This window comes from Natator depressus, chromosome 10 (assembly GCF_965152275.1).
Source record: "Natator depressus isolate rNatDep1 chromosome 10, rNatDep2.hap1, whole genome shotgun sequence".
Classification (NCBI taxonomy): Eukaryota; Metazoa; Chordata; order Testudines; family Cheloniidae; genus Natator; species Natator depressus.
Window position 1 is genome coordinate 42,283,937 of NC_134243.1, and position 20,297 is coordinate 42,304,233.

General features: G+C 51.4%; 1 protein-coding gene across 2 annotated transcripts in view; it reads left to right on the forward strand.

The window, feature by feature from the left end:
* The window catches only part of HEXA (hexosaminidase subunit alpha), a 29,390-nt gene continuing 9,093 nt past the window's right edge, over positions 1–20,297 (forward strand). For both annotated transcript variants that reach the window (XM_074965884.1, XM_074965885.1), the window contains exons 1-9: positions 1–270; positions 11,284–11,382; positions 12,397–12,462; positions 12,659–12,705; positions 13,269–13,379; positions 16,089–16,190; positions 17,736–17,868; positions 19,090–19,270; positions 19,957–20,043. In XM_074965884.1, the coding sequence (XP_074821985.1) occupies positions 36–270; positions 11,284–11,382; positions 12,397–12,462; positions 12,659–12,705; positions 13,269–13,379; positions 16,089–16,190; positions 17,736–17,868; positions 19,090–19,270; positions 19,957–20,043 (1,061 nt within the window). In that variant the 5' untranslated portion in view covers positions 1–35. The remainder of the gene's footprint in view (positions 271–11,283; positions 11,383–12,396; positions 12,463–12,658; positions 12,706–13,268; positions 13,380–16,088; positions 16,191–17,735; positions 17,869–19,089; positions 19,271–19,956; positions 20,044–20,297) is intronic.

Sequence of the window (20,297 nt, forward strand, 5' to 3'; positions counted from 1 at the left end):
ACGTGGATCACGTGACCGGTGCCGGTGCCGGTGCCATGGCCGGGCTGGGGCTGGCGCTGCTGCTGCTGGGGTTGGTGCCTGCGGGCGCCGTGTGGCCACAGCCTCAGCTGGTCCGCGAGTCGCCGGGCGGGGGTCGCTGCCGCCTGAGCCCCAGCCGGTTCCGGTTCGGCTACGCGCGCTCGTCGGCAGTGGGGCCGGGATGCGCGGTGCTGGACCAGGCCTTCCGACGCTACCAGCGGCTGCTGCGCGACGCTGGGCCGCGGGGGCCAGGTGAGGGGCCCGAGGCCGCGGCGGCCCTGCCAGGGGGTACGGGGCACTGCTCCTGGGGGGGCTCCACGGATGTAGCGCTGCCCTGGCAAGTGCGGGGAGTGGCATGGTGAGGGGAGGCTGGGGCGGGCTGCCGTGGAGTTGCGGAGAGCGGTATGGCGCGAGGGGGGATGGGGTGTTCTGATGGAGGAGAGGGGTATAGTCGGGGGAGGATGTGGTGAACTGCCCGGGGGGGGGGGCAGGTTCCTGCTCTACTAAATGGTTCCCCGGTGTGCGAAGCCCCCACGTTTTGGTATTTCCAATAAAGGCTCGAGGCTGGCAGGCCAGATGCCATCTTGCTTTCCCTGTGGTGCAGGTATTTGGCCTGGGCTGGGGTTTGTAGGGATATTGCAGACTTGGAAACAGCAGACCAGTGTTCTTATGTGTGTTGGGGTGCTTCACATTGCTACCTCCCTCCTGTTTGGGAAGCACAAAATAAAGCTCTAACTCCTTGTGTAAAGTGGGGTGCTTAGCTGGACTGGAAGCTGGTGGGGCTGGGATAGCTTGCCCTATGTCAGCACTGGGCTTTGAATTAATGCATGTCAAGGGACTTTAAAATTTCTGCAAAAGTAGCAATATTTCCATGAAGTTTTTAAAGAGAGACCTATAGCGACACTTCTTCAAGCACAAATGTTCCACTGCAGTCTTTGCAGCACTGGCAACTTGAAATAAAATATTACTACAAACAAATATGCTGCTGGCTTCATGACTTCTGAGACTCAGGGAAATGGAGTGCATTGGTTTAACATAATGTAAGGTTAATAATGTGACTGTATTGACTAACCAGTAGCACCTCTTCCTGTCAGTTGCAAACCTGCAGCCATTGGGCAAGGTCTCCTCAAAGTGTTTGCATGTCTGATTATGAAAAGTGCGTGCACTGGGTTGGCTTTTTGTTACAGCAGCCAAAAGTCTGTGCTTCCTGCTGGTCTGCATGCCCTTGCTCCTCAAAGCAGGTTTTACAGTTGGAAATTAACATGTATGGATAGAGGGCAACAAATAGCAGCTGCACAAAAATAATTCAGGTGATCCTTTTAGATCACGTCTATGGTACATGTCCTATAATAATAGCCTATGGAACATCTGTGTTCTAGCACAACTTTTTCTTTGTAGTGAGTACTGGACTTGTTGGGCTATAACACTGATCTATAGCTGTTGTCCCACAAATACTACAAGCCAAAACCATGTTAATCTGATTGGGGCAGGCAGCTGTGAGTGGGTACAGTTAGATTTGTATACATGAGTCCAGCTGCCTCTTCCTGGGTCACACAAGTAGTATATAATTTCTTCCTTTAAATGCACACACGTCTGTTTTCTGTCTTTTAAAAAGCTTGATCTTGTTAAATTTCATAGTAAGATTATATGTTGGTAAACTGGGAGTCAAAGTGGGCTCCTCATTTAAAATGAACCCTTGCAGTAAAACATCTGGTACGGTGCTGTGAATACTGAGTTTTCAAGACATTGGAAAGTCAATGGCTTCAACCCTCCTAATGGGTCCCTTCCCTAGATTCATACCCAAACTGGCTTCCTGTGAGAACAAAACTGGCTACTAGTTGTCTATTGGAGTCTAGTAGCCCCAGTCATAGATCAGGGTCCCATTGTACTAGTTTCTGAATGAAAATAATATCTAGCTCTTACATCAGACTTTTCGTCAGTACCTCTCAAAATGCTTCACAAAGGAGATCAGTAACATTATCGTCATTTAACAGATGGAGAAACTGGGGCATAGGTAGGTGAGGGAGAGATAGCTTAGTGGTTTGAGCAGTGGCCTGCTAAACCCAGGGTTGTGAGTTCAATCCTTGAGGGGGCCATTTAGGGATCTGGGGCAAAAATTGGGGATTGGTCCTACTTTGACCAGGAGGTTGGACTAGATGAGCTCTTGAGGTCCCTTCCAACACTGATATTCTATGATTCTGTGAAATTACTTGCCCAAGGTCACCCCACAGGCTAGTGCTAGAGCTGGAATAAAACCCAGATCTCCTGATCCTAGTTCAGTGTTCTCCCTGCACCAAAGAGTTAACAATTTTAACATAAAACTGTAAGAAACACAAACGAAATCACAGTGAGATGTCAGGTTAAATGTTTGTAGCAGATATCCCAATCCTTAATACGAGAGGAAGCACAGCAGTGACTTGGCAAACATCCCCTGAACATGTGTATATAAAACTCAAGCACACTCAAACAGTACACTGTAGATTGTTTAAGCAAAAGAAGTTTCTTCTGGTTTATTAAAGTCAATGATTACCAAACATTACCCCCCCTGGCCCAGCCTCCAGACCGGCGAACGAAGCAGTTTCTCTTCCCATCTCGCTTCCTGGATCTTGTCAGTTCTGTCAAACACGGGCAGACACTAGATCAGAGGTGGGCAAACTACGGCCCGTGGGCCACATCCGGCCAGCGGGACCATCCTCCCTGGCCCCTGAGTTCCTGGCCAAAGAGGCTAGCCCCCAGCCCCTCCCCTGCTGTCAGCCATCCCCTGTAGTTATGCCGCCATGCGGGCAGCACTACTTGCACCCGCCCACCTCCCAGGCTTTCCAATAAGCCTGTCCTTCTGCTCTGAGCAGCATGGTAAGGGAGCAGGGGCAGGGGGGTTGGATAAGTGGCAGGAGATCCCAGGGGGCAATCAGAGGACAGGGAGCGGTTGGATGGGGCAGAGGTTCGGAGGGGCAGTCAGGGGATGGGGAGCAGGGGGTGGTTGGATGGGGGGTGGGGCCCTGGGGGGGTAGTTAGGGAGTGGGGGGGTCCCAGGAGGGGGCGGTCAAGGGACAAAGAGCAGGGGGGGTTGAATGGGTCGGGAGTTCTGAGGGGGGCAGTCAGGGGGTGGGAAGTGGGAGGGAATGGGGGCCAGGCTGTTGGGGGGCCCACCCTCGAGCCAAAAAGTTTGCCCACCCCTGCAGTAGATCCCATTTTCATTGGCAATCCAGTCTTAATTCTAAGAGTGGTGATAAATTGACCATACTTGATTAAATATGGAAATCACTTGAACACTCATTGAGCTCTCATCTGTATGGGATGAGGCTGCTGAATTGGCCTGTGTGTTCTGTTCTGAATTACATTCTTCCCTTTTGTGCATGGGCGTCAAGGTGCTTCATAAATATCAATGAATTAACCTGTACTGCCCGCTCGGGTGTCAGGGAAGTGTCACCCCCATTCTACAGATGGAGAAACAGGCAGAGCTGACAGGCCAGATCCTCAAAGGCATTTAGGTGCCTAACTCCAAGTCAGTGGGAGTTAGGTGCTTAAATGCCTTTGAGGATCTGGACGTAAGTTACTTGCCCAAACTCATAACTGTTTATAAGTATGGGAACAGAATCCAGAGCAGTCCTCCACGCGAGTACTTCAACTACTAGCCCATGTTCCTGCTCTGAAGATGAAAGTGGCACTTATTTTATTCCACCCCACCCCCTTTAGTGTTCACAGGGTGTGATGGTAACCTAGGCATAGATGGTACAATTCTGGTAACTGTGCTTGTAATCCAAGGTCAGTGCTTGGAGGATTGCCCCTTATTGGAGTTCATTACTGTTGTAAATGCAGGAGGGCATTCACTGCAGGAGAATGTCTCTAGTTCAGAGGTCCCCAAAGTGTGGGACAGGCCCCATAGGGGGTGTGGAGAAACGTTGGGGAGAGGGTGTGGTGGGCCTGTGCCAGCCCCCATGGGGGGCAGGGAGGGAGCACCACCCAGCCTCTCCCAGCTCTGCCCCAGTCCTGCCCCCAGCCACCTCCCCAGCTCCTGGCCTTGTCCCCAGCCTCGGCACAGCTTCGCCCTCAGCCACTGGCCACGGTTCTGTTCCCAGTTCAGGGCCAAGGCTGGGGCGAGAGTGGAGCCGCACCTGGCTGTGGGCCTGGCTGCCAGCCCCCACCGCAGCCCAGCTACAGCTCCGCTCCCCCGCCCAGCCTTGGGCCCTCGCCCCGCTCCCAGCCCAAGACCCATCCCAGCTCTGGCCCCAGCCTCGGCCCCATTACCCCTGTCTGCGTCCCCCCCACCCATCCCCCTGGGCAGGTGGGCGCAAACGGGTGGGGGGAGTGACCCTCAACAGTTTGCGGACTACTGGTCTAGTCTCTTATTAAAAGAAGTTGGGTCAGTTCCAAGCCTTCATGCTCTCAGTGCAGAGCCAGTAAGGAATCAGCTGCCTCACTTCACTCTCTGGGAGGGTTCTAAATGTGAGTACGTTCTCTGTTGCTTTCTCCTTGGGTGTCTTGGTTTCTTTCCTTCTCTTCAAATCCTGTCCATGGCATCGGGGTTCTACTCTTTACCTTGCTTCCCCCTCTCTCCCTTGTGGTGGGCTGCTACTGCTGTAACTACACCAGCTTTGGTTTTCTCCACTGTCTTAGCTTTTTCTCTTTGTAGCATGGCCCTGGCCCTGAACATGCTGCTCACTGTTTGAAGAGTAGTTGGAAGGATACCCCTCCACGTGTTACCCTCTCACAAATGCATCTCTATCCTCAGCACATTCTCTCCATCCAGGAGCACCTGCTTTGGCAGGGGAAATTGTCAAGCACCCCGTCCCCAAGACAAAAAGCAAGGTTTTTCTATCCTGGCAGGAAGGGGACATGACTTCTCCTGGGTTCATGCTACAAGTTCAAGTACTGAAGGGCAGAAACTTGGTGTGGGATGGCTCATGACTTCCCAGTGAGCCGGTACCTTTTCATGGTGGCTGCAGTCATGTCCTCCAGAATCTAAACTTCCATTTAAAAATATTCCCCTAGCCCTTATTGTCATAAGGCTGTGAACCCACACTGAGGGCTGTAATGTTTGGATAAGTCTGAAGATAGCCTGAAGCAATAGCTCTGAGAAACACAAAATGCATCCCATTAATCAAAAATAAACAGTAAATCACATGCCTAATAACTTGAACCATTTCACCATTGATCAAAGTGGACAAGGAAAGAAGGGAATTGGTAGTATTAGAGTTCACTCTGCACAATCTGCCGTGAATGCACCTTATTGCAGATGAATAGAGCTGGGGTTTGACTAGACAGAAAAATAAACAAGTGGTTCGCTCCCAAATCTGACTCTTGTAAATAGCAGTGGGAAACTTTTGATTTAAGATCTAGGTGTTGCTAGAAATCTAAACTTACGTGGAATGGTCTCTTAGGATATGAGTTAACTACTTATGCTAAACAATCTGTTCCACCTTGTATTTAGCTGTGATACTGTGTGACCTTTCCCAGACCTGAAGAAGAGCTCTCTGTGGCTCAAAATCTCATCTCTTTCACCAATAGAAGTTGGTCCAATAAAAGATCTTACATCAACCACCTTGTCTTGCTAATATCCTTAGACTAACATGGCTACAACTACACTGCAAACAAAGAATAAAACTAGTATTCACACTTCACCATCTATGCCAGCAGGAAAACATGACCATCAAATCACTTGGAACATTTCTTAGTGCTTGGTCTCGTGATTCTGTGTGCCCACATCTTCCTCCTCAGCTTCAACATGTGCTTGCATTCTTTCCAAAGTACAGTGGCTCATGCAGGGCTCAAATTACTCCCTTGTGACTTGTCTAATTGTGTTGGTTTAAAAAAAAAATCTTATTGCAAGGTTTTGTTAGGTATAACAAAGAAAAGGGAAAAATCCAAGCAATATATAGAAAGAAATATTGTGTTCCATTGAACTAGGTTGAATTGGAGTTCCAGTTAGAAAGGAGCATTGTGATCATATTTCAGAGAGTTGGGGAGACTTCAATGTGGATTAGCTACTTATTCAAAATGTGCCCTTGCAAAACTCTGATCTAGTTGGTCTGGGTTGTTTGTGTTTGGAGTGAGCATCCAGTGCCCACAAACTAAACCCTCTCTGAGCTCCGCAAAATATTCCCATCTACTCAGCCTCCTCTTGCCCTTCTTGAAAGAGCCCGTTCAAACAAATAAACTTTGCAGCCTGACCACCTGGTTACTAAACCTGGCCTCTGGCAGATGGAGGTGTTGTTTCACACTGTATTTTCACACTGTATTTTCCACTGCATGCATCTGATGAAGTGGGCTTTAGCCCATGGAAGCTTAAGCTCAAATAAATTTGTTAGTCTCTAAGCTGCCGCAAGTACTCCTCGTTCTTTTTGTTTCACATTGACACTGAGAACACCCTCCCAGCAGTACTCTCCCATCCACACAGGAGGCTGATAGCTCAAAGTGCTTTAGCTGATTGCAGCTGTCATGGTGTCAGTTGGTGAGAGAGAATCATAGAATATCAGTCCAACCCCCTGCTCAAAGCAGGACCAATCCCCAACTAAATTATCCCAGCCAGGGCTTTGTTGAGCTTGACCTTAAAAACCTCGAAGGAAAGAGATTCCACCACTTCCTTAGGTAACCCATTCCAGTGCATCACCACCCTCCTCTTGAAAAAGTTTTTCCTAATATCCAACCTAAACCTCCCCCACTGCAATTTGAGGCCATTATTCTGTCATCTGCTACCACTGAGAACAGCCTAGATCCATCCTCTTTGGAACGCCCTTTTAGGTAGTTGAAAGCAACTATCAAATCTCCCCTCATTCTTCTCTTCTGCAGACTAAATAATCCCAGTTCCCTCAGACTCTCCTCATATGTCATGTGCTCCAGCCCCCTAATCATTTTTGTTGCCCTCCGCTGGACTCTTTCCAATTTTTCCACATCCTTCTTGTAGTGTGGGGCCCAAAACTGGATACAGTACTCCAGATGAGGCCTCACCAATGCCGAATAGAGGGGAATGATCACGTCCCTCGATCTGCTGGCAATGCTCCTACTTATACAGCCCAAAATGCTGTTAGCCTTCTTGGCAACAAGGGCACACTGTTGACTCATATCCAGCTTCTCGTCCACTGTAACCCCTAGGTCCTTTTCTGCAGAACAGCTGCCTAGCCACTCGGTCCCTAGTCTGTAGCAGTGCATGGAATTCTTCTGTCCTAAGTGTAGGACTCTGCACTTGTCCTTGTTGAACCTCATCAGATTTCTTTTGGCCCAATCCTCCAATTTGTCTAGGTACCTCTGTATCCTATCCCTACCCTCCAGCATATCTATCACTCCTCCCAGTTTAGTGTCATCTGCACACTTGCTGAGGGTGGAATCCATGCCATCCTCCAGATCATTAATGAAGATACTGAATAAAACCGGCCCCAGAACCGACCCTTGGGGCACTCCACTTGATACTGGCTGCCAACTAGACATGGAGCATTTGATCACTACCCGTTGAGCCCCATTATCTAGCCAGCTTTCTATTCACCTTATAGTCCATTCATCCAGCCCATACTTCTTTAACTTGCTGGCAAGAATACTGTGGGAGACCGTGTCAAAAGCTTTGGTAAAGTCAAGGAATAACACGTCCACTGCTTTCCCCTCATCCACAGAGCCAGTTATCTCATCATAGAAGGCAATTAGGTTAGTCGGGCATGACTTGCCCTTGGTGAATCTATGCTGACTGTTCCTGATCACTTTCCTCTCCTGTAAGTGCTTCAGAATTGATTCCTTGAGGACCTGCTCCATGATTTTTCCAGGGACTGAGGTGAGGCTGACTGGCCAGTAGTTCCCCGAATCCTTCTTCTTCCCTTTTTTAAAGATGGGCACTAACATTAGCCTTTTTCAAGTCATCCAGGACCTCCTCCGATCGCCATGAGTTTTCAAAGATAATGGCCAATGGCTCTGCAATCACATCCACCAACTCCTTTAGCACTCTTGGATGCAGTGCATCCGGCCCCATGGACTTGTGCACGTCCAGCTTTTCTAAATAGTCCTGAACCACTTCTTTCTCCACAGAGGGCTGGTCACCTCCTCCCCATACTGTGCTGCCCAGTGCAATAGTCTGGGAGCTGACCTTGTTTGTGAAGACAGTGTCAAAAAAAGCATTGAGTACATTGGCTTTTTCCACATCCTCTGTCCCTGGGTTGCCTCCCCTAGGCAGTTGTCTAGTTAGTCAGAACCCCAACATCTTAAACTCCTGGAAATCAGGTGTGGCCAGTGCAGGTGTCAGGACCGTGTTGGGAACTAAAGTCTGCGCTCCCAGCTCCAATCACCCTTGATGCTTCACTGACCCTAATTTGCTGTGATTGTGGGGTTTTTTTTAAGACTCTTGCTTGTGTTCCAATCCCAGACAATAGCTGGCTCATATAACAACTTCCTGGCACTGCTCTTAGCCTGGATCCTTGGCGAAAAGGGTTATTATGTGATCGTCTCCATGTCTCAGCTCAAATGGCGAGCATGTCCCCTTCCCTCTGGATGCCTGCTTTATCTATGTTTTTCCAAGGGGTGTGGCTGCTCTGCTACTTGCTTGCTCTCTGATAGTCAAACATACTCTTTCTAGCTAAGATCCATGGGGCTGGCTGGGTGGGACTCAGTTGCGGGCCCTGCTTGGTTATTGTTGCCCCATTAAATTCCTTGGTGGCTGTGGATCTCATCCCATCCTGGGGATGGCCCTCTCTCAAAGGCATATGGGTGCACTTTGCTCTGCTGATGCTCACTGCACTCTTTGTATTAGAGGATTATCTGCGTTCATTGGGGTTGGTTGCTAGATCTCACTGGGCCGGTTTGCACGGGGCAAGGTTGTCGGGGGAGATTCCATCAAGGCTCGGTGCTTTCCTTACAAAACCCACTTCTGTTGCGTGTAGCATTCCCTTCGCATGCTCCTTGGAGAGCTGGGGCAGTGGTTTTCATTTCTCTCTGGGACAGGTTAAAATCGAATGGGCTATTTGGCTAGTGGGTGCTTTGCCAGCTCTCAGTTCATCATTGAACAGACAACTCCATTGCTTCCTGGTGAGGCTGCTTAAAGAACAGCTGGTGCCTTATGGAAAATTCTGAAAGGCCTTTGCATTAGAAACAATCCTGCTCTTACTGGATCAGCCTTGCAAGAGAAGAACCACAGCTATTGTTCTGCACTTGGAGAGAGCTGTTTATATCCTGCACTATTGGCCTTCCGCTGCCTACTCATAAAGAAGTCCATCTAAAAAAATCCCTTATTCTCCTGACTCGAGTCTCCACTTGACCAAGCTGGGAAATGCTGTCCCTTGTTTCTCTTGGTCCTGGGAAGAGTCCTGGGGTGAGCCAAGGCCCTACCTCTTCAATTTAGTGGTGGCTGTTGCTGTGTCACTCCCTCCAATAGTGGGGTTGTGAGAAAGGGACATTTCTGTCCCTGATACACTATGGGATCTGGGTTTTCTGCTTTGCCGAGCATGGGCAATGTGGCAGCCTTTGTTACTGACCTCTCTGTATTTGGGAGTTAAATTAAAAGGCTTGCTACCCATCCCTTCCTCCTTCCCCATATCCTACAATCTGCCATGGAAATATTTTTTGTGGTTCCTTAGAACCACTCTGCAAACTTTAGCTCACAGCACGTGGTCCCTCATGCCATCTGAATACTTGGTGGGCCAGAGCCCTTGGGAAGTCTTAGTCTCTGTAACTGTGTGCACTCTCATTTGGATCCTTTAGCATGTTGGGCCCTTCATCTTCAGCCAAAGTGTGTTGGCACTGGTTCCCCCCATGAGTATTAATGCTCAGGGAGGGGAGTAGCTAATGGTGCTGGTTAAAGTGGACAAAGTATGAGCAGGTGCCATTGGGCCTGGTGGGCAGCACCTCTTGCTACTTTAGATCTGAGCTCTTTCTGAGCTGAGACTGGACATAGCTGACCATGGTTCCCAGTGGTGGCTTTATATTACTGCCCCTCAATTAATCATCCTTGAAATTGCTTTGGACAGTCCCACCCCTCGCCCTCCTTGGCCTAGCTGCTCCCATTGGAGTCAGTGAGTGTTTTTGCCGAGGGACTCCAGGTGGAGCAGAGTTAGGCCGATAATGGGTACTTTGGAAAATCCTACCCCAAATCAAAACTGGGCTCTGGTTTTCAGGAAGGAGTGACTAGGGCTTTCACCTGGTGAGCCACCAAGTGCCACTGTATCCTCTCCACTCTTTAACTTGGCTGGGCTTATTCTCCTCTGAACCTGTTGCTGCCTTGGCCGCATGAGGGGGCCTGATCAGTGGGGACTCTCTCTGCTAATTTCATTGGATTGGGGCCTGGTGATAAGATTACATTACATAAGCCTCTTGATGCACTCTGAGATGCATCATCATCTTCCCCCACAGTGTTTGGAAATGGGGAGGAATGCCCTGGGGCCTCTGTCTCCATCCAAGTACCCTGAAGTCCTGCAGCCCCTGAGACTGTCTAATAAAACATGACCTCACCTCTTCGCTTTCCAAACAGGGTTCTGCTATCCAAAGTTCTGTGTGAGTGGGTGATAATGTGGACTCTGATCTCCCTTAGCTGCCACTAATCAGTCTAACCAGCCTGTCCTTTGGCCTCTCTAGCGCTGGGGGCAGACGGCACTGGTGAGAGTGGCACTTTCTGCTCAGGTGGTTTGTTAGTTATTGGTCCCATTGCTGATTCTCCCATCATGTCCAAGACAGTGCTTATCAGATTCTCCTACTTCAGGCTGTTCTTCCAGGTGTCTGGGTTAGGGTTCGAGAGGCAACACACATTACTCATGTTACTGTTGTCCTGGAATGAGAGAATTAGGCAGCAGCCTAGCAAAGGGTTGGCTGGGTTGTTTGTTTGCTTTGTCTTTGTCTTCCAGGACAGGCCTTTGACTTTGGAACTCGCTGTCCCCTGTGGTCTGACGAAGCCCCTGTCTCTTGACCTTTATGGCTCTATGAACAGGCAGAGTCCTTGCCTCTCTCTGGATTAACACCTGCATTTGTCCCACTTGCTGGGGCAGTTCTTTTATTGGCAATTGAAGCAACAGTAACATGACATTCAGCTCAGTCTAAGTTTGTCGCTTTAACTAGGCTGTTCGTAGAGTTTCTCTACAGAACCTCTCTTCCAGACCCTAGTTCACTCTGCCCTGACAGCCCTTCCAACCTTCCTTAGCCCCAGCCTGTAGTTAAAAGCCACCCCTACCACACATGTGAGCAGTGATCAGTCAGCATTTCCATCACTTAACGGACAGCAGGTACCCTGCAAAGCTGGGCTTGGGAGGCAGAGTGTGCTGAGTCGGTGTTTGGTTAATCCATATTCTGTGTGTGTTGCAGAGGATACGCGACCCTGGGAGCCTCTTTGCGCTGAGTTGCTGGTCTCTGTTGCCACGCCGCATTGTGATGGCTTTCCCGACATGGACTCTGTGGAGAGCTGTAAGCATCAGTCCATCACAAAGCAAGAACTGCTGGTTGGGTAGCAATGATCAGGACCAAAGATCTAGGCCCACTTTAAATGAGGAGGTGATATGCTGCAGCCAAACAGCACTGCCAGGAAGCCCTGGATGCAGTGCAACAAATGCAGGGTGTACCCGGCTGTACAGAATGTGCCCTCTTTTAGGGAGTAATGACTTCTGGCAGCTGTCAATGAGACACTTAACCAGGGAGTCTCCTGTTCCCTGGAACCCACAGTGCTGGGCCCACCACTGAGTCACTGCTGCGGAAAATTTCAGTGCTCTGTCTGTTATACCTAGGATCTTGAGTCCTGCCTCACTGGCGAGCAAGTGGCTCTGAGGGAGTGTGGGGCTGGTTCTGGGCCTACAATTGTCAGGAATACATAGTACTCTCTATCCCTAGATCTCCAAGCCCTCTACAAAGGAGGGCAGAATCATGATTTCCATTTTACATTTGGGGAAACCGAGGCACAGGTGGGGAGGTGACTACTGGCCCAAGGTCTCCCAGCAGGCCAGTGCAGAACCAGGAGTAGAACCCAGGTCTTCTGACCCCCTCTCTAGTGCTTTATTTGCTAGGCTATGCTGCTTTCCATACAAACGTCAAGTTTACTGTTGCCCTGTTCTTTCTTTAAACATTTTCACCTGAGACTGTATAAATGGGAAGGCTAAGGAAGGGGTTGATTATATCTGGCTCCCACACATCTTCCATTATTTCAGAAGTCCACCTTTCAGTCTCTCATCTGTTGGTGTACACCAGTTATTGTTGAAGTGACCCAAGAGTGCCAAAGGCATTAAGCTAGGCAAGCAGTGTGGATTGGACCCTGGGTGGGAGCAAGGGTTCCTGGTGAAATATTCCTCTTTAAACTATCTAAAACTTGGCAGTGCCCGGCTCAATCCAGGTCCTGGAGCTGGAGCTGTAATAATTTGCAGTGGGGTTCACCCAGCTGGGGAGGGCTGTGCTAGAGGTGCTAACATCCTGTATGATGCTGTGTTTCAGACAAGCTGTCTACTTCAGAGGACCTTTCGCTGCTGTCTTCAGAGAGTGTCTGGGGAGCTCTCCGAGGTGAGGCTGCATTTGCCATTTGGGGTGTCTGTCCCCATTAGTGCTTTCTGCTGAGCCTTGCTGCTGCCTCTACTCCCAGGCCCATTGGATGGAGCATCTCCCTGTTTCAGTGTGTTCTAGCTTGCTTTGTTAATTGGGCTCTTCTTTGGGAGGAATCCATGCCCAAAGCCTAGCTCTGTCTGTCTGCTTCCCACAGGCCTGGAGACCTTCAGCCAGCTCATCTGGAGAGATGAGGACGGGACGGTGAGTGTGACACTTGCTGAGCTGGAGGGAGGCATTGATGCAGTGCAGGGTGATGGGTGCAAACTCTAGTGGGGAAGCCCTGCCCTGCTCTGCCTCATGGGGGAAGTATTGCGTAGCTGCTAAATGTGGCCATGCTGTGGATGGACTGCAAAGAGAATTCTCTTGGGCCTTCCGCCTCAAAGACTGGAGCTTCAGGGGGGAGTTTTTAAACCGGGGACCCAAGTGGACTCCTGGGGCACCAATGAGGTAGTGCAAGTAGGGCTGGGGACCACATGCTTTGGCAATATAAGGCTCTGAATAGTGCCCAGCCCCTGGCAGGAGGGAGCCATGTACTGGAACTTTGTACTGATTCTTCTGGCTGGCTTCTCCAAAGTGCCATCTGCAGGCTAATGAAGGCACTCCTGCCCAGCCGTCCTGTGCCCCAGGGAGGTGCAGATCTCTGCCTGGGGAGGCAGCTAACCCTGCTGTAGAAAGCACTTTCCTGGTGACATTGTGGTGTCTGTGTATTTGCTCTGGGCCTTCCCTGAGGGGGCTGCTCATCTACTGCATGCCCTTTCTTGCAGTTCTACCTCAACAAGACGGACATTGTGGACTTTCCCCGCTTTGCTCACCGGGGCCTGCTGCTGGACACATCTCGCCACTACCTGCCTGTGAGAGCCATCCTAGAGACTCTGGTGTGTGCCCGGGTGCTCAAGCACATGTCCTGCCTTGCTGGGAGGCTTGCCAGCCTTTGATGTGGCATTGTAGGCAGAGCAGTCTGGCTAGCTGTTCCCTTCTACAGGTCAGCTGGGGGCTTTCTGAGGGCCTCTGGGCCTGGGCACTGCATTGGCTCTGCAGACATGTTTGATGGTGCTACAGGGTCAGATACTGCCTCCCAACCAGGGCCAGCCCTTACAGCTGGGTATAGGTAAAGCACCATGGCAACGCTCAAGGGCGAGGAGAGGAGCTCACAGAGTGAAGCTGTCTGATGGGTTTCAGCTGTAGTGGAGAGAGGGGCTGTCGGAAGGGGGTTGGGTGGTGGCGGATCTAAACCAAGGACAAGTGCTCCTAATGCCCCGCACCCCTTCTAGTTGCTGTTCTCCTTAGGCCCCTTGTGGGTTCACTCCCTGGGGAACTCACAGCTGACTCATTTGGACTGTTTTCATTCTCTGTGCAGATGAACTGGAGAAAGAGAGAGAGCCCCACAGACCCTCCCACTACCCTCAAAGCTGGCCTTTTCTCTAGGCAGTAGGAACACTAGCCCACTGCACTTGGAGCAAGCCACAGTGGCTTTTCCGGGAAGAACGGGGCCAGAGGGTGGTGATGGAATCCTTGCAGATAGTCCCTTGGAATTATGCTTCTGGTATCTTTTCCCCAAGTCTCCCCCATCCCTGCTGGGGAGCACTGGCATTTCCTGCCAGCCCCAGAGAGTAAAGGACTATAAACCAGTGTGTCTAATGAAGGGGCCTCCCCTGCCTCCCCATGGTTTCCCTTTTCTGTACAATAACTCCTCGCTTAACGTTGTAGTTATGTTCCTGAAAAATGCTACTTTAAGTGAAATGATGTTAAGTGAATCCAATTTCCCCATAAGAATTAATGTAAAGGGGGAGGGGGTTAGGTTCCAGAGAAATTTTTTTCACCAGACAAAAGACATTATATACATATATAGTATAAGTTCAAACTATTTAATACTGTACTCACCAATGATGATTGTGAAGCTTGGTTGAGGTGGGGCGTAGTGGGGTCGGGGCGCGGGGGCTAGCCCCACTCCGCCTGGCTGGCGCTCCTGCCAGGGGTCGGGGGCTTGCCCACTCCCCAGCTGGAATGCCGGGCAGGCAGAGTGGGATAAGTCCCTGCACTCCGACCCTGCTTCCCAGCTGGAACGCCAGGTGGGCAGAACGGGGTAAGCTCCCACTCCCCAACCCTGCTCCCTGGTTGGAATGCTAGGTGGGCGGAGCAGGGCAAGCCCCCATGCCCCGACCCCTCTCCCTGGCAGGAGCACCGGGCGGGCGGAATGGGGCAAGCCCCCGTACCCCGACCCTGCTCCCCGGCAGGAGCACCAGGTGGGCAGGTGGAGCGAGGCGAGCCAAACAACCTTATAACAGAACGTTGCGCGACTTTAAACAAATATGTTCTCTAATAGATCAGCAACCTAATAACGAAACAGTGTTAACTGGGATGACTTTAAGTGAGGAGTTACTGTACAAAGGGAGTACCCTTGGGGCCTGTCTGTGCTGTGCCTAGGGTATTTCTTTATTTGGCCTTGTTTACAGGATCTTTGTAAATGAGAGACTCGTTCACCTCCTTGGGCCTAATCTCTCTCACCCCTCTCATGATGCTGGTGTCCCTTTCATAGAAACAAATGCAAAGCAGTTCCTAGAGCAGATCAAGCTCGGTTTACAGGAATAAGTGGAAGATCTTCTACACTTTCCACAGGATGCATCCGATGAAGTGAGCTGTAGCTCACGAAAGCTTATGCTCAAATAAATTGGTTAGTCTCTAAGGTGCCACAAGTACTCCTTTTCTTTTTGCGAATACAGACTAACACGGCTGTTACTCAGGAACAAGTGTGGGGCAGTCTTGAGATGGACTAGTGTCTCATTTAAATGACTCCCAACTTAACTGAAATAAAGGGAGGAGAAGAGGGATTAAACTTGTTGGGATCGCTTCAGGAGTAACTGGGTGAAATTTCCTGGCCTGTGCTATTCAGGGGGTCAGACCAGATGATATAATGGTCCCTTCTGCCCTTCGAATCTTTGATTCTGAAAATGACAGGGAAGGAGAGAGTGATCTAGGGCTTGGAGAAACGTAAGGAGCCGTGGGAAGGTCTGTTTAACTCTGTCCCTTAGCAAGGGACCCCAGAGCATTAGTCTGAAATAGAATATTTCCAGCCACTCCTCACATTGGTGTTTGGCTCTGAAGAATGGCCCTTACTGGTGTGCCCCACCACTTGGAGTCTTAGTTGCCAACCTTACTGACAAAACCCAGGCTGTACTGTGCTTGTAGCCCTGCCAAGCCAAGGTAAACGGCCTAGTGCAGGATTCCCTTGCATTGGCAACACAGTTCTGTTCCATCAGTTCCTTCTGTGCAGATCCTGTGGCAGTTTCACAAGTGTCGAGGGCAGCCCTTGACCTGCAGAACCTCTTACTAGTGACAATGGGTATATCCCCCGTGACTCTCAGATCCCAGAGGGAGCCGGAAGGGCTTGTGTGTGTGTATGAGCCTGTCTTTGTGATTGGGGTTTGTTCCAAATGTAAGTCGAGAGGGAATAGCCCTGGGTATCCTGATCCCCGTTGGGAGGCCACTTTGGCATAGAAGGGTGTGCGAAAGCAGGCTGGCTGAGCTGCCAGAGTAGGGCGTGGGTGTGTTTGTCTGAATCCTGTTGCTCTCTTATGGCTCCCCAGGACGTCATGGCTTATAACAAGTTCAACGTATTTCACTGGCACATCGTGGATGACCCCTCCTTCCCGTATGAGAGCGCAGCTTTCCCGGAGCTCAGCCGAAAGGTAGCGCATCCCATTCCTTGTGTGGCACCCTAAACTCTGACATGCTCTCAGAGCAAGCGCCAGGGGTCCTGTTCTCCCACCACTAATGTCTGGGGCCCCCACTAAAGCCAGTGGGAATCCCCTGTGTCCTGCAAAGGAGAAGTTGGCCCCATATTCTTTGTCCTCTCCTGATGGATATCTCTGTGCGTGTGCTCTCTGTGTAAAAGGGGGTCCTCAGCCCATATGCCATCAGGCCAAACCTCTGTGCTGCCCTCAGCACCTGATTCTGTTAGTACCCCCTCTGTTAGAAACTGCAGCATCATGCATTCTTTGGCTTTGTGTTGCAAGGAAAGATCAGGTTTGAAATAGAAGCCTGGATCACAAATGAAATGAGTCCAGTGGTCTCAGTCCAGGCCCTGGACAATATTTGCGTCACTGAATCGCAACATGCATAACTTAGCATAATTGGCAGTGTTGGTGTCTGACGGATCCAGGGCTGGGATAGCGGAGCGGGTTAGGGCAGGACTGAGGTGCACGGGCAATGTGTGTGGGGTCAGAGCTGGGATAGCAGGGAATACAGGTCCAGGGCTGCGAATGGAGAGACCCTGGCCATGTGCTGCACTTTAGCTGGCATGACTGGTCTCAGTTTAAGAGCCGTATTCTCTAATTCAGCTGTTATCAAATTGTGGGTTGGGACCCCAAAGTGGGAATCGACCCCATTTTAATGGGGTCACCAGGGCTGGCTTAGACTTGCTGGGGCAGAAGCCTGAGACCCATTGCCCAGGGCTGAAGCTGAAGCCTGATGGCTTCCGCCCTGGGCATCGGGGCTCAAATTACAGGCCCCCTGCCTGGGACTGAAGGCCTGGGGCTTTGGCTTGCCCTCCCCCCTACCCGGGGGGCAGGGCTAGGGCTTGAGTGGGTTCAGGCTTCAGTCCCCCTCCTGGCGTCGTGTAGTAATTTTTGTTGTCAGAAGGGGGTCGCGGTGCAATGAAGTTTGAGAACCCCTGCTCTAATTTCACCCTAGAATGTAAGGAGCAATGCTGGTGACCTGTAACGAACAAGAGCTTCCTTGCTAGCAGCCCTGGGGACAGATCTGGGTCCCCCAGGGGCAGCTGCCCATCTTTCTTCGCTCTTACGTGACTGAGTCAGAACAGATGTGAGGAAAGAACTTATGCAGTTCCTGGAAATTTGCTGGTCAGCCTGGGAACCTGGGCTGGGCTGCAGCCTGGCAGGAGGAATTCCCAACCACACGCTGGCCTGCTGGGGGAGCACATAAAGTGTAGCCAGTTACTCGGCAGGGGTTGTCTATCCAGACTTCTCCGCCCCAAATGGGAAGTGGTGCTGGCAGTGGCTGCTGCCCAGCTGGTACTGTTGTGGGAGGGAGGCAGAGCTCTGTGCACTGCACCAAAGCTTTCCAATCATTACAGGTTGCTTGGGCCAGGCACGGGGCCTTTCCTGTCAGCGCAGTGGGAAGCTGACTATTGGTGATGGCTAACGATAGGCGGGGTGGGTCTGAATGGGTGCACCCTGGAGCAGTAGGGACCTGTGATTCCTGTGCCCTCCCAGGGAGCTTACAATCCCGTCACCCACGTGTACACGCTGAACGACGTGAAGCTGGTGATCGAGTACGCCAGGCTACGTGGGATCCGAGTCATTTCGGAGTTTGACACCCCTGGCCACACCCACTCTTGGGGCCCAGGTAAGGAATGGGGCCTGCCCTAGGCCCCAGAGCAAAGGGTGGGTTGGGGATTCTGGGGTTGTGCCCAAAGATGGGTCTCAGTGATCTAGGTCTTAGCACAGATATCCAGCTAGATGTGTGTGCATCCCTTTGTCAGAGCCTGGGCCTGGCCAGTAACTTGCTCTTAGCTATCCTGTCCGCTTGTCTGGTGGGTCTGAGGAACTCAGGGGAGGATATAACCAGGCATAGTACAGGGAGATGCTGTTTGTGCTGTCCTCCCCCGACTGTGTACCTCACTCCTGACCTACAGCATCCTTGCTATCCCAGTCCTGGGCCCCCAACGCCTCTGCCAATACACCTCAGCTCATCTCAGCACACACCTGCTCCATGCCTGTCTCAGAACATTGCTTGCTAATCTGCTTCACGAGCACTGAATTTGTAAGGGAGGGGATGGGCTGGGGGACCATAATCCAGTCCAGGCCCATTAATGAACACAAGATTTAGGCAAGGGGAGGAGAATTCCAGATCTTGGCTAGTCCACGTCCTTCCAGTCAGTTAGTATTGTGCTTTCCTTCGGGAGCACAATAGTCTGGAGCCATCACCCCCTTGTGGGACCTTAATCCATGTAACTGTTACATTTCCCAGTCCATCTCCTCACGTATGCTAAGAGCCTGGTGTGGAGGGGGTCAGGTTCTGGCCCCTTCCCATCCTGCAGAGATGACTCCCTGCACACAGCTACCTGCTCCAGCGCAGCCGCAGAGTTCTCAGCCTTTCTTGGCATACTTGAGGCTGCCTGACCCAGATGAAGCACTGGACTGGGAGTCCAGAGGTCTGGGTCTATTCCCAGTTCTGTGACTGACCTGCTGGCTGACCTTGGGTACATCACTTCCCCTCTCTGTGCCGCAGTCTGCCCCTGTCCAGCGGGGTGATGGGACATACCCCACTTGTGTGCTATGTGTTGAGATCTGTGGCTGGGACATGCTCGCTTGGTGTTGGGGGCTGTGCGCTGGCATGTGCGTTACTGAAGCATGAGATGGGAGAAGACAGCTCCAACCAAGCAGCTGCCTGTCCTGCGTGGAGCCTTTGCTCTCTCCTCTCCCTGACCCCCTTGTTTGCTGTGCCTGGAGTTGCCTGGCTGTCCCCTCCAGTGGTGGGGAGCAGCAGGTGGCATTGGCCAGCCAGTGACCCAGAGCTTGGTGGCACGTAAACTCTTCCTTACAGCATTTTTTGGTATTGATCCAGGTGCTCCAGGCTTGCTGACGCCCTGCTATGCAGGCTCGATTCCCTCCGGGGTCCACGGGCCGGTCAACCCCATCCTCAACACCACTTACCAGTTCATGACAGAGCTCTTTAGGGAGGTCAGCACTGTGTTCCCAGACTTCTACCTCCACCTTGGCGGCGACGAGGTTGACTTCACCTGCTGGTGGGTTACGCTTCTTTGTAGCTGCTCGACGGCAGCCGGGATAGCAGGGACAAGTCCATGGGATAAATGACCTTGGACTGTCGACTCTGATCACTAGCTAGGAATGGTCTGGATTATAGCAGTGCTTAGAAGCCCCAAATGAGATTGACACCTTGCTGTGCTAGGCACTGTATGTAAACACAGTGAGAGACAGTCCCTGCCGCAGGGAGCTTCCAGGCTAAATAGAAAAGAGAGACAGGGAGGCAGGGCAGTGCTATTATCAGAGGGGGAACTGAGGCACAGAGAGGCATGAGGTCACACTGTGTTTGTGGCAGAGCTGGGAACACAACCCAGGTCCTCCTAGTTGTGCCTTGGCCACAGACCATCCTTCCTCACTAGCAGTCACTCTTGGCCTAATAAAACAAGTCAGCCCCCAGCCTTTGTCCTACTACACAAGGCAAGAGACATTAGCGCTGAGCGGCTGCCCGAGGGAAGCAGACACCACCAGCCCATCCAGAGACAGCTCTCGGGCTTGCATCCTTCGGGCCATTGGGGATGATCCCTCCCACCCTGTAGAGATGGCCATTGAGGCACAGCAGCCCCGTGACTCGCTCTCCTTCCTGTTGCTCTTGGCACATGTCTCCAGGGTGCTGGACACTCCGCAGTGCGGCCTGTGCTTTCATACTGCTCCTCTCTTTGATGCACAGGAGGTCGAATCCGGAAATCCAGGCCTTCATGCAGAGGATGGGGTTTGGCCAAGACTACGCCAAACTGGAGTCTTTCTACATCCAGAGGTGAGGGCCGTGACAGGGGCCTGCAGAGAGCAGCAGCTGCAGCACAACCAGTGTGCCTTCCGTGGCTCACACATCCACCCCACCACACCGTATTTCCTCCTGGGGAGCAGGCCCCCTTGAGAATACCCACCTCCACTCCAAAGCTGGTACCTGGGTATGGCCCCAACACACCTTGTCCCACACAGGCTTGTGTGGAGAGTTTACCTCAAAGGGGTTCAGGGTTGATGATGGCTCTCGATAGTGGGTGGGTGATG